The 12,926-nt window shown below is 59.8% G+C and overlaps 3 protein-coding genes across 3 annotated transcripts; 1 reads left to right on the forward strand and 2 right to left on the reverse strand.

Moving 5' to 3' along the window:
* Positions 1 to 335: 335 nt before the first annotated feature.
* On the forward strand, positions 336 to 2,264 carry SPBR_06917 (uncharacterized protein; the record flags this gene model as incomplete). The annotated part of the gene is made up of 1 exon (XM_040765173.1): positions 336 to 2,264. One exon carries the CDS (start codon positions 336 to 338, stop codon positions 2,262 to 2,264), a length of 1,929 nt encoding a protein of 642 aa, XP_040616175.1.
* Positions 2,265 to 2,869: 605 nt separating this feature from the next.
* On the reverse strand, positions 2,870 to 5,299 carry SPBR_06686 (uncharacterized protein; the record flags this gene model as incomplete). The annotated part of the gene is made up of 3 exons (XM_040764942.1): positions 2,870 to 4,954; positions 4,993 to 5,100; positions 5,159 to 5,299. The coding sequence occupies 3 exons, from the start codon at positions 5,297 to 5,299 to the stop codon at positions 2,870 to 2,872; spliced, it is 2,334 nt and encodes a 777-aa protein (XP_040616176.1).
* A 2,817-nt stretch (positions 5,300 to 8,116) lies between these two features.
* On the reverse strand, positions 8,117 to 12,351 carry SPBR_06390 (synaptojanin-like protein; the record flags this gene model as incomplete). Its single annotated transcript, XM_040764647.1, has 2 exons — positions 8,117 to 10,307; positions 10,391 to 12,351. 2 exons carry the CDS (start codon positions 12,349 to 12,351, stop codon positions 8,117 to 8,119), a joined length of 4,152 nt encoding a protein of 1,383 aa, XP_040616177.1.
* Between the last annotated feature and the right edge of the window lie 575 nt (positions 12,352 to 12,926).

A 12,926-nucleotide genomic window follows, 5' to 3' on the forward strand; every position in this document is an offset into this window, starting at 1 on the left:
TGTTTTCGCATGTTCTTGGATGTTGGAAACAAAACAGTTGGCGAAAAGTGGAGATTGTTAATGCGCACGGGGTTTCCAGCAGTGTTGCCCCGCCCAACGCACCAAACGCCCATCAATCCTCCTCTGCAGCTCCAGCTCCGAAGCCATCCAAAACACCAAATGACGTTGTTTCGGCGCTTGTGTCTCAGTGAACTTCTGGACCTTGAGAAGCATATCGCACACCAGCGCCGCCCGGCGCCAAAACGCAATCGCACCTCTCTTACGACGCCCTCTGCGATGGTCTGATTGCCGTTGCGCAACCTCTCGAATCCCCTCCTCCTCTCCAACGCTTTACAATGCCTCGAGGTGGCCGTCGAATAGGCCGCCGCCGATCGCAACCGTCGACTCCCAGGACCACGCGCACCAGCAACCCGGCCACCCCGTCGTCAGGCCGTGGCAGCGACGGCCTCTTTGCTAATGGCCAATGGTTCTGCGACTGCAAGCCGCGGCGCCCGGCGGTCTTGCGCGAAACCCGCAAACCAGGCGCCAACAAGGGCCGCTGGTTCTACACGTGCCCCCAGGAACGGCGCCGGCAGTGCACGTTTTTCCTGTGGGAGGACTATGCCGGCGCGAGCGGCGCTGGCGCTGGCCCGCCGTCATCACAGGCGCCCCGGCCGACGTACCGGACATCCATTGGGCAGCGCACGACACCGCCCGCCGAGCGGCAAGACGGACCGGCATCGCCGCACACGACACTGGCAGGACAGCGGTCACTGCCGCCCCCGGCACCGGAGCAGACGCCTAGACAGCGCCAGCGCATCTTTACGACGGCGATAGCGAGCGAATTCCCCCAAGACATGGCCTATGGAAATTACGAGAACCATGGCGGCGAGTACGAGGACAACGACGAGGACGATGGCTTTGAGCCACCACCGACACCGACACCTGCACGAGCACGGCGGACGAGTGGGACAGCAGCGCAAGGTGCGTCGTTGGATGCAACACAGACGCTGCCACCAGCTCCTATTGAGAAGCCCAGCCGTCCTATAACAAAATACTTTGGCGTCGTCAAGACGAACGGCAGCGGGAAAGACGGTGACGGCGTCGGCGGCAGCAGCAGCGGAAAGAATGGCGCGGCCACAGGTCAGGCACAACGGTTCGAGGCACCCAAACGTACTGCGTCCGACTACAGCGACAGCGAGTTTGACAGCGACATGGAGCGGGCGCTGGTGGCGCTGGTGGACCACAGCGAGCGGAAGACGCGTTGGCGAAGCGATGCAGCAGGTCAGGGCGCGGGGGCCAATATCAGGCAGACGGACGACGTGAACGAAGGAGGCAGTCTGGCCATGGACGTTGAGGAAAGTGAGGAGAGGAGGCGACGAATCATCGTTCCTGTGCGCGAAGAGCTGCAAGAACAGGAGGCGCCAACCCGTCATCGACTGGGCCACCGTCTTCTAGTTGCGTCGGACGGGTATGCCGCGAAAGAAGCAGCGGCAGAAGCAGTACACGCGGCGGCGTCACCAACGACGCCGACGCCTACAGCGGTAGCACCTGTCGGTGCGACAACAGCAGCAACAGCCACATCCTTTGCCTCATTATTTGGAGGAAGCCGGACCGGCGCGCAACAGCAGCCACACCCGGTCTTTTCATTTTCGTCGTCCGTCCCGTCCTCGCAGGTTGCTTCACAAGCTTCTCACGCTGCGTCGTCGCAGGCCCCGACACAAAGCTCCGTCGACACGGCGGCCATGACGACACCGCCGTCGTCCTTCCGCTCCGAGGTGAGTGCGGCGAGTGCGAGCACAGGAAGCGGACGAAAGCGCCGACAAGCGGCCGTCGACCCATGGTACGGACGGCCGACGCAGGATGGTGGCAACGGCGAGAGCGACGACGACGACGGCCCGTTCACGACACCGTCCAAGCGCGTGCGGTTCCGTAAAGACGAGGCCACTGGGACAAGTGCAGGCCCCAGCCAGGAGGCTGCCCCAACAAGCTCGCCGACGACGACGCGGGGACGGTCGGTACCAATCAAAACCGAAGACGAGCCGAGCGAGCCCAACGGCACTGTGGCGCGCCAACACTGGGCCGAGGAGAACGGGATGCACGTTGATGGAGAGGAGGATGGGCCACGTGCCAGCCTGGAGGCATCGGCCTTGTCTGCCTCCCCGCAGCCAAAAGACCACAATGTGACGCTGGCGGTGTTGCAGCTGCTGGCGGGCCAGCCCATTGCACCTCGGGTGCGGCAGCAAGTGCGAGCACTGCTCAACGGCGCATTTGCTGAGGACTAGACTAGAAAGTCGATACGGCAGACAATGAGCGCCACTTTCTTCGGTGTGGCATCAAGGTTGGAAGGAGGACGGGCAAAGCCGCGGGCGAAGTGCGGCACCGTCCGATTTTGGAAAGTGCAGGGGCCGGCCCACATAAATTGGCGTGACTTGACAGTCGACACGAATTGATGATACCCCTTCTTGTTCTTTAAACTATGTTGTAACGAGGCACGCTCGGTGATTGCGAAGGAATATAAACATATATTATGAAAATGGGTATCTCTCTGGACCGTCCAAATGTCCTCGGATCGGAATCCGATCATGCTAGTAAATGTCCATCTCTCAAAGGAGGAAGGCCACTGAAGTATATACAAAAAAGAAATGCAATGCTCGTCGTGTCTGTGTCGCATGCAATGCGATTGGATTTCACCTGAGTTGCCGCCTTGAAGAAAGCAGGCAACCAGTGCCAAATATATAATGATGTACCATCATAAAAGGAGGAACAATGCTGCGGATGCGATGCAAACCAAACGACAACTAAACGACGCTCCACGAAAAACCTGCTGTCAAAACGTATCCCAATACAGAGCACACTCGGCTGCCTACCAGCGAACAGTCAACGCCTTCTAGGCGGCTTGTATTGTGGTCGCGGCGGCGTCGTTGGTCTTTTTAAGAAGCCTCTCAGCGCGACGGAGACGGGCATCGGTCTTGCGCTGCCGACGCTGCTCGGCAGACACATTCTTGGCATCGTCGTCGTCGTCGTCGTCATCGTCGTCATCGTCGATGTCGCCCACTGGGTCGTATTCCTCGTCGTCTTCATCGCTGTCGTGGATGGCCGCAGACTTCATGCCACCGACAAGACGTCCCAGCTCCTGGGCTTGTGCTTGTATTCGTGCTCGTGCCTGTGCTCGTGCCTGAGTGGTGCTGGGCGATAAGGAGCCGGCCGCCACATTGCCCTCTTCGGCCGACGCAGGCCGTGCCGACACCTCGACATCCTCCTCGCGGACAGTGTACATTGCCGTCTGCGGGAAGAAGAGGGCACGGTTCTCGTCGCTTTCGTCACACAGGCGCTGGCAGTTGACCTCCTCCCACTGGCACCACGCGCGGCGGGCCAGAGTGGCCTTGTCGAGGATCGAGGGCGACAACGACCGGGGTGGCGTGAAGGAGGCACGCGGAGCGGCCAGCATGGTCGTCGTGGCGAGGGCGCCAGCGGGCGATGAGACGCTGCGCTTGTTTTTCTTGGAAAAGACAAGGCCGCGGAAGCTCTTGATGGCCTTGCGGATGCTGTCACCAGGCCCTTCTTGCGTGCGGCGGGCCTTTTTGAAGACGACCTCGTCGGTGCCGTCCTTGGGGTCGGCCACCCAGACGATCGGTCGATTCGGGGTCAGAGGGAACGAGCATCGGCTGCACAGGGCGGCGCATTCGCCAATGGAAGCAGCGGTCTCGTCGGTTGCCGATGTCGGTGCCGATGCGGAAGCCGCCGACGTGGTGACGGAGGCTGGGGCGGAGCTGGGCGCCGAGACTGGCTGCAGCGGCAATGGCGGCTCAGGGGCCGCCGTCAGGAGGCTGTCGCTGGGCACGGGGCTGCCGTCGGCACAGCCACAGTAGGCGGCCTTGCCGCAGGTGTACACCTCGCTCTGCCAGTGCAGCATCTGGGCGATCTTACGGCGCTTCTTGTCGGGCTCCGTGCCGGTCCATCCCCGTATGCACAAATCGACAAAGTGGTCGAGCACCTCTGGAAGCAGCTCCCACTCGGCCGAGCCCATGCCGAGAGATGCCGTGTCGCCATTGACGCTGGTGACGCTGGTGACGCCATTTGCACCATTCACGCCAGGGCTTCTGCCGTCATGGGCCATGGCCAAGGGTGTGGGTAGCTGTGTGTCCTGGTCGACAGGACCACCGCCGACCGATGCATTCGCCGAGGGCGTGACCATGGTGCTGACAAGATAGGCAATTCGGAGGCACGTCTGGTCCCAGGCGAGCGCATGCGAGTTTAGGCTCTCGGAGTCGTCGTCGTTGTCCGCGTTGTTGTCTGCGTTGGTGTCTGCGTTGGTGTCTGCGCTGCGGACGACAGCGTTTGCTGTCTCGTCTCTGTGGTTGCCGTCGACACTACCTCCACGTCCCTCCAACGACGGTCGCTGACCGTGGCTATCTTTGTGGCTGTCGCTGCGACTGGAGACGCCGGTCTTTGCGGTCCTTCCGTTTCCGCTCCGCCCAGATCGGCTACGCAGACACAACTGCGGAGGCGAGGCTAGCAGCGAATGAGGCTGCGGTGCTGGGGTGGACAAGAAGGCCGAGTCCTGTCGGTGCCGGTCCTCGTGTTGCTGTTGAGATGATGGATAGAGATGGATGGGCTGTAGCTGGGCAAAGGGCACATGGTCGGCTGTTGAGCCGCTGCCGTTGCCGTCGTCGTCGCCGTTGTTGTCGTCGTAAGCGTGCTGGCTGTGCTTATCGGCGTTGTTGATCACATGCACGTGCTCTGCCCGGCCAATTGTGCTATCACAGTGGGTATCGGTAGTGTTACCCGTAGGACCGACGTGATTAAGATTAGTCTGGCCGTCGACTGCAAAGGCACGCGACGTCGCCGAGGGGAAGGTGGAGAGGGGAGTAAAGTTAGAGGAGGAGGTAGAGCGGGTGCGTGTAGGCGTCGAGGCGTCAGAGCCCTCGTAGGCGGCCTGCTTCCGCGAAGCGTGGTGATGGTGATAGTGATGCTGTTGTTGTTGACGTTGACTTTGGCATTCAGTCTGACTGAGAGAACGATTTTGCGGACGGTCGTCGAGTTCTTGCTCTTTGCCACTAGGGCTTGGCTCTTGCCCGTCTTGGTGGTGTTGTTGCCCGTTTTGCGCACCTGACATGGCTAGCTTTGCAAGAGGGCCAACAGAGCCAGTAGCTCTTTCCCTCTCTGGTTGAATGACATGACTCTGGCTATCGCCGGCGTCGAGACCGGCTGCCATTCCTAGCAAGGGCGCTTCTTGCCTGGCAAGTCGTGTATGTGGTGGTGTCAAGGGCGGTGGCGACTTTGGCAACCACGGCGCCTGGGCGCTGTGGGCCGCCATTTTTCGTTTATTTTTCCTTTTCTTTTTTGGCGACACCGCGCAAGAAAGGGACGATGGCCGTTTTTGAAAAAGGGTTGGGCCGCAGAGAAGGTGCAAGGGACACTGTACCTGCCTTTGCTCTCCCAAATGATCGGCCACGTCCTTCCCAAGTTGGACGTGGTGTCGTGCGCTCGTTAGAATTGCTTGTTTTTTTTTTTTTTTTTTTTTTCGTGCCTCCTTGCTTAAGGTGCCATAGTTTCGAGGCGATGTGATCCTTGTGGCACGGCCTGTGTCATAAATGAGGAGGAAAAGGAAGCAAGGCTCGAGATGACGATCGCTGGTGGTAGTCGATGTGCTGTGTCGCTCTTGTGTTTCCTTTGTTTTCGACGTCGTGAATCGATATGGCAAGGGCAAAGTTGTGGAAAGGGTGGAGGTGGAAAAAGGAAAGAGCAAGTGTGAGCACAGGGCAGACGCAAGGCGGAAGGACTCAAAGACAGCTCAAAGACAGCCAAATGACATCAGCGGCGGGTTGTGCATATTAGGCACTCTGGCAGTTCAGGGGTTGGTGCTGTGTGTCGAGAGTGCAAGGAAGGCACCGCCCGTGCAGTCGACGAATCAGGAAATTGAACGTGATGGCCACAATTGCGTTGGAACAAGGCAGTTACGCCAACGAGAAGCTGAGAATTGACGAGAAACAGGAAGGCGCCGGATAGACTGGTTCGTTCAGTCGTAGGACATGTCGGAAGTCGCGACGAGTGGAAGGTGCGAGGGAAGCAGGACGAAACTGGACGCGGAAGAGGAAGGAGCGCAGCGTAAACCAAGGCAATAAGATGTGACTTCGGTGCGGAGTGGTTGTGCGTTAATTGATGATTGAGGCGGCCTGTCATAGCACGCAGGCAGGCAGGCGGGCAAGGCAGGATCGCCTTAGGGAATAAATTACAAGTATGGTCGGGTCCAAGGCGTGAACAGAGAGAATATACAATGGCGGATGAGGCTGGTTGGCGAAGGCAGACGGAATCATCGAAAGCGGAAGTAGGTCAAGAACAATGTCGTGGGAAGGCGCGATGCAAGACCAAGGCAAGGAAGGAGAGTGCGCAGAGCAGCGATGAGTAGTGGTTGACAAGGTGCGTCTGAAAGGAAAGGAAACAACAACTGCCGACGATATTTTGCGTGCGCCGGAAGCGCGATGGAAAGTGCGAGAGGCGCGAGACAGGAAGGAACTAGTCACAAAACAAGGGTCTTCGTTGTGTCTGCTGAGCTTCGGGTTCTCGGAGGAACAAAAGCCTCAAAGCCTGCCTCATAGCCTTGCAGGAGGACGAAACTTTCTGATTGAGTCGGAAACACCAGCTGTCACCGACATGAGCCAAAAGGTGGTTGGGGAGAACGGGACACCGAGCCAGGCATGCTTTTCTGCGCCTTCCTTGGATTGTTTGTGATGCGCCGAAGCAACGAAACGTGGTGGCTTCCGCTTTCAGAAGGCGCATCGTGGGGCCTGTCCACCCAACCCCAACCCACCCCAAAACGGTCGCCTTTTTCCTTTTTTGTGGTCCTGTCGTTCCTTCCCATTTGCATGCGTTCGTCAGTCCACCGTATTTTTTGGTCACCGTTTGAGTTGCGGCCCAGGGCGCTCTCACTTCACGTTGTGGGAGGTTTGGTGGAGTGTCACTAGCAATTAGCGTCATACACCATCCGCGCCAAGAACGCTGCACGCGACAGAGAGCGCGCGCCGCTGGAAACACCAACAAGTTAGCGTGAGAGCGGCGCTTTCCAGGGCACATCGCAGCCCCAAGCGGCCCTGAAAGCTGCTAAAGGTAACTTAACTTGCCCTAAAGCCCTAAAACGACGCCAACGGTCGGCGCGCGCCAGCGAAAAGGCGGTAACGAAAAGGGCCTCCAAAAGGGCGGTGGCAGAGATACATTGGGATGATTATTTGGGTTGCGTGTTCAGATACCCATGTGACATATCGTGATGACAACGCGCAAAGAGCCGCTCGAGCCGCTGAAGCCGCTGCTGGAGGCCGACCGCCGCTGGAGGCTCAGTGAGGCAATAAGTGTCTGGCGGCAAATAACAAATGACGTAGACACGGCAGAAGGCAGAAGACAAATATAATAATTACAAAGACCCAAGAAGTGGACAGAAGTGTAGACAACATACCAGCGGACAGAAGAAAAAATAGGTACATAGAAAATAGAAAGTCATGATAAATACCACAATAAATAGACGCATTAGATGGCCTCATAACGCTTCAACGCGACATCGTTCGAAACCCTTGAAATGGCTCGAGAGGACACCGTGTGAAACGACCAGCGGTTCTTCTACAGTGATGCCAAGACCGAAGACTGCCAGCTCGCTTTGCAATGGCAGATTCGTGCTCCCGTAGGCTGGACGGCTCGCAGGCGGCACGCCATATTCATCGACTGCAGAGTTGACCCATTTGCGGCTCGTTATGCCGAGTATATTGAATTGGGCATGGCTTGTGCTTGCAACCTTGCTTGGTAACTCTTGTACATGTATTCGTGTATATTGGTATATTGGTATATTGGTATATTGGCCCATTCGTATTTGTTGATACGACATAACAGACCGTACTGCTGTGCTTCATGCTTCGTGCACTCATGGAGCCCACAGTGTCTGACCTTTTTGTTCGTCTTGTTTCTCTGGCCGCAACGATGCAAGACGTACACCCAGAGTACACCCTCCGACCTTGTGCGCATGCCATGTGCAGGCCGCTTCTGCCACCCGAATCGTTGTATGCAAATCACAGATCGGACGTGTGCTCCCATCCGTACGACTTTTCTACTTTGTTCACGGCATGCCCGTGTTCTGCGATTCGCGTGCTCATGACGGCTGCAGGGGTTGGTACCGGGACAGATTGGTGCCCGCTTCGTCGTCGCCCAGCAGATCAACATTGCTGGACCGTGCCTTTGAGGCTGCCGTCGGTGTCGGCAGTGGGCGGCTGTGGCTCGCGACTGTCGGGGTGCGCGCCGGCAATTTCGGCGGTGAGTCAGTGGTTGCAGGCGGTGCTGCTTCGGCGCGTCGCCGAGGCGGTTTGGGAGGTGGCGTCCCGCGACCGGCGCCATCCTCGGATGCCAAGCCGACGCGGCTCGATGTCGGAGACGGTGTCGTGGACGGTGCCGATGCTAGGTGCGCCGGTTTCTTGGCGACCGGTGGCACGGGTTTACCCTTGGCCGAGAGGGCGGTTCCCGCTCCTGTTCCGGAGGCAGACACCGATGTGCTCGAAGCAACCGACGCCGGTCGGGGCGGCATGGCATTTGTGGGAGGTGGAGGGAACGTGGTGTTCACCTTGGTCGGCGTCTGCCTTGGAGGCACGGGCGGGCCGCCGTGGCGGTCACTGGCGTTGGAAAAGGACGACGGCGAGGACGAAGACGAGGCTCGCAGCTCGTCCAGCGCTTTGGTGACGCCACTGACCGTCGGCGGCACCCGCGCGTTTGGTGGCGGTGGCGGCCCTGGGAACGTCGATGCGAACGACGTGGTCGAGGCCGATTTCTTACTGGCCACCGACGCCGCATCGTTGTTGTCGCCGGTGCCGGCTCCCCCTCGTCTCGGCGGTGGTGGCGGCGGCGGTGCCGTCGTCGCCGTTGTCTCTTGCCGGTAGAACTGCGACGACAAGCTCTGGCCCATGGGCTGCCCGCCCTTCCTCGACGCTGTCAGGTCGGCCGTCCCACCAGTCCCACCACCGCTTCCATTTTGGCTGTTGGCCGACGACGACAACACCGTCGAGTGGTTGATGTGCTCGTACGGCGACGTCGACAGGCTCGAAAACGACGACAGGCGCGACTCCGCTCGTGGGACCGCCACCCAGTCTGGCTCGTCGGTCGGCGCAAACGGGTTGGCCGGCCGCTTCGGGTTCAGAATGGCCGTGTGTGTCGCGGGGTTGGCCGGCGGCGGCGGCTGCACGCGCGCCTGGGCCATCCGTCCGTTGTCCAGCCACCACTTTTGCCGGTCCGAGCTCGCCGCCGGTAGGCCGGGCTCAATGGCGTCGTACCCAATCAGGTCCTCGTCGTCCGTGTCCTCGACCGTCGTGTTGGCCGTTGCGTCCCCCACCTCACCCTTGCGCCGCTCGTACAGCTCGCGGCTGATTTTGTCGCGCCGCACCTCGTCCACAATGTTGACCGTGCATTGGAAATGCGCATACACGGGCCGGTGGTCCGAGAACCGCAAGGGCGCCGAGTTGTATGCGGTCTGGCGCAGCTGCTGGCCGCGGCGCAAGATGCGGTCCGTCCACGCGGGGATCCGCTGCTTTTCCGACGTGTCGTAGTCGTCCCGCCCAATGTCAAACCGATACGTCGGCAGGAACGTGATGCGCGCCTCCGAGTAGTACGGGAACGCCAGGCCGGCCACCATCTGCAGGTTGAGCTGGTCGTTTTCGTAGAGCGTCTCGAGGTTGTGCGCGCGCACGAGGTCCAGCGTGCGCTCACGGCCCAGGCCGATGCGGTAGTTGAAGTCGCCAAACCACAGGACGGCATCGTGGTCGTCAATGCCGCGGTTGCGCTGGAACCGCAGGCCGTGGTGGATCGTGAGATAGTCCCGGTTGCGCTCTTCGTAGTTGGCAAACCCGGCTGCCAGGTGCGCCGTCACAAAGCATATGGCCGTGTTGGCATAGTCCAGCCGGATGCCGACGGCGCCCTTGTTGCCCGCCATGCCCGACATGCCCGTCTTCTTGACGCTGCCTTCGACGTTCTTGATCTTGGCGAGCGACGACGACATGACAAAGATGCACAGCGCCGCGCCGACCAGCTGGCCGCTGCGCAGCAGCACGTACGGCTCTCCGCCCAGGGTGGCGGCCTGCTTGTTGAGCGTGTTGAGCACGAGAACCTCCCACTGCTGCTTGCGGGTCGGGTCGCTGTTCATAATCTGCTGCGGACTCAGCTCCACAATCTCCTGGAACCCAATCGCCACAATCTCGGGCAGCTGCTCGGCCGACTGCACCGCGACTGGAAAGAGCCACGGCGACAGATCCTCGTGCAAACCATCAAGGCGACCGTTGAGGTTAAACGTGCCAACCCATCTGTTTCTGTTAGATGCCAAAACGAAAAAAAAAAGAAAGAAAGAAAAATGGGGAGAATGGACAAACAGCAAACCCGGACATACATTTTAATCACCTCGGACGACGAAAAGGTGGCCGCGCGCTTGTTGAGCTCGAGCGTGACATAGTCACTGATCGGGTCGAAGAGAATGACCGGCGCCTGGCCGTACAACCGGCCGAGAAGCATGTCGATTGTGTTTTGCCGGCCTTTGTCGGCAAAGTTGTTGATGTACAGCCGCGTCGCCGACTTCCGCGCGTCCGCAATCGCGCCGGCCAGCGACATCTTGCCGTGCCGTGTAAACGACGACTTGAGCGCGCCCGTGCCGGCATAGATTTTGGACAGCGCGTCGCCGTTGTCGGCCCACAGGTTCGAGTGCCGCATCCAAAAGTCCGGCCCCGCAGACTCGTTGCGCTGCTTCAAAAACGTCTCGACCGCCATCTGCGAGATGATGGTCTGGATCAGGTTGGTGCGGTCCAGGCAATCGAGGCAGTTTGTGCGAAACACGCCCTCCTGCTGCAGCGCAACAACAAACCGGCGGCGTGCGCTTGCGGTGCTCGCCTTGCGCCCGTTGGTGCCGCTGTTCCGCGCGTCGGCCGCCTCCATGGCCAGGTAGTAGGCAAAGCCGTTGGCAGAGTCACGAATGTAGTGCCGGATCTCCTGCGCCGCTTCGTAGCCCGTCGGGCCCCTTGTCTCGGCGTGAAAGTCGTACTCGGTGGACCGGATCAGTGCATGGTCTGACGAGCTCTCCTTGTCGCCGCTTTTCTGGCCCAGGGGGGTGTGCCGCAGACCATAGCGGTAGCACTGGCTCAGCTCGGCCTCGCCAGGCTTGGCCTCGCTCAGGAGGTTGATGACGTGCACGGCGCCGTACGACGTCTCCAGGTCGTCAAAGTGCTTGTCAAAGGCCGGCTGCGCACCGTCGGGTGACCGCGTCACGATGATCTTCTGGTTGCCGGGGATGAGGCCAGGCGACTGCTCCCAGAACACGGGCACCGAGCCGCGCACCTGCACGTACGAGAAGACGACGCCACTGGGGCTCCAGTAGATGGTTTCAGTCTCGACAAAGTTGGCCACGTTGCCGTCGTCGTCGATGCCGCGCGAGTTGAAGCGCGTGCCGGCACGTCGGCACGACAGCCGCGAGATGACGGTGAGGTACGACGGCATGCCGGACTGGGTGTTGCGCAGCGGCGCCACAGACTGCGGGATGGTGACGGTCAAGCAGAAGCCGCGCACGGCCGATGTGAGAATGCGCGATGCGTCGAGCATCCTGCGCTCGTGCGGCTGCAGCCGCGCGCGGAACTGGACGAGTGGCTGGATCATAAACGAGTTCCACAGAAACGACTCGTCAAAGTTGTCAATGTCAAACGACGAGGCGTCGGCGGACCGGTCCTGGAGCCGGTTGGTCATGTCAAAGTCGGTGCTGTAGTAAAAGCTGCGGTTGCCCAGCAGCTTCATGAGCTCTTGGCACGGGTGCTCGACAGGCACGTCGCGGCGGCTGAGCCCTTGCGAGTAGACGGACGCCGCGTCGCCATCCGGATCCCACGGGTCGATGGCGGCCGAGAGAACGTCGTCGTACTCGTTGGTGTTGAGGCAGAAGAACTGCACCTGCTGGATCATCTCGACGGTCTCGCCCGGCCGCAGCGTGGCCACACGCAGTGCCTGTGTGATGACGCTCAGAAAAACGTCCTGGTTGACAGCAATCAGCCCCAACGTGCCGTAGACGGGCCTCGGTGTCAGCGGCCGATAGTCGCTCAGCAAGCCCTTGGAGATGGCAGAGAACTCGACCATGCACTTGGCGCTGCCGCCGCCGTTTCCGCTTCCATTTCCATTTCCGCTCCCGCTGTTGACGTTGCTGCTGCTGCCATTTTGTGATTCGCTTCCAGCGCCGCTGTGGCGGAAGATGAGGGCGTGTGTCTGCGAGACAATGGCGATGGCGCGGTGTGGAAAGTCGCGGATCAGCAGCTGGTTCGAGGTGTCGGGATCCGGTACGTGGCCGTTCCACGACACCGTGCTGCCGACGTAGTCCATTGATCTTCTGCACGAGGAGTACGGGGAGGAGAAGGAGGCGTCCGTTTGTCGAGGGAGAGGTGGAGAAGACAACAAATTGCAAAAAGTTGCAAAATCAATTAATTGATCCAAAGGGAACAACCAGGACGCTCACGCGTGCGAGAAGCGCTGGAGAGGCAGACAACAGTTGCAGGACACGTCCGGGCATCGCTTTTCGCACAGAGAGCTCTTTATCAAGAGAAGGCTATCCGTATAGGCGGGTCGATCGGGTATTAGATAGGTCTCGTGCTTCTAAAGTACCGATTTCGGTATGATTGCAGCTCTCGAGCTTGGAGCCCCGCGCGCTTTCGGATGGAGAGTTTGCCGTCGATGGAGAGTTCTGCCGCAAGCGTGCCAGGCCGAGGCCGTACGAATTGCTACTGGCGTTCTAGCTGGGCGTGTGCATGCTTGTGCTGTGTCCGTGTGTATATCGCACAGGAAAAAAATGTCGTCAGATTCGATGCCCAAAAAAGACATCGCTGTTGCCGCAACGCTGAGCTGAGACGCTGAGGGGCACCTGCCGTCCACAAGAGCACTGCATAACACCGCCTGTTCCG

Source organism: Sporothrix brasiliensis, assembly GCF_000820605.1.
Source record: "Sporothrix brasiliensis 5110 chromosome Unknown Cont20, whole genome shotgun sequence".
Lineage (NCBI taxonomy): Eukaryota > Fungi > Ascomycota > Sordariomycetes > Ophiostomatales > Ophiostomataceae > Sporothrix > Sporothrix brasiliensis.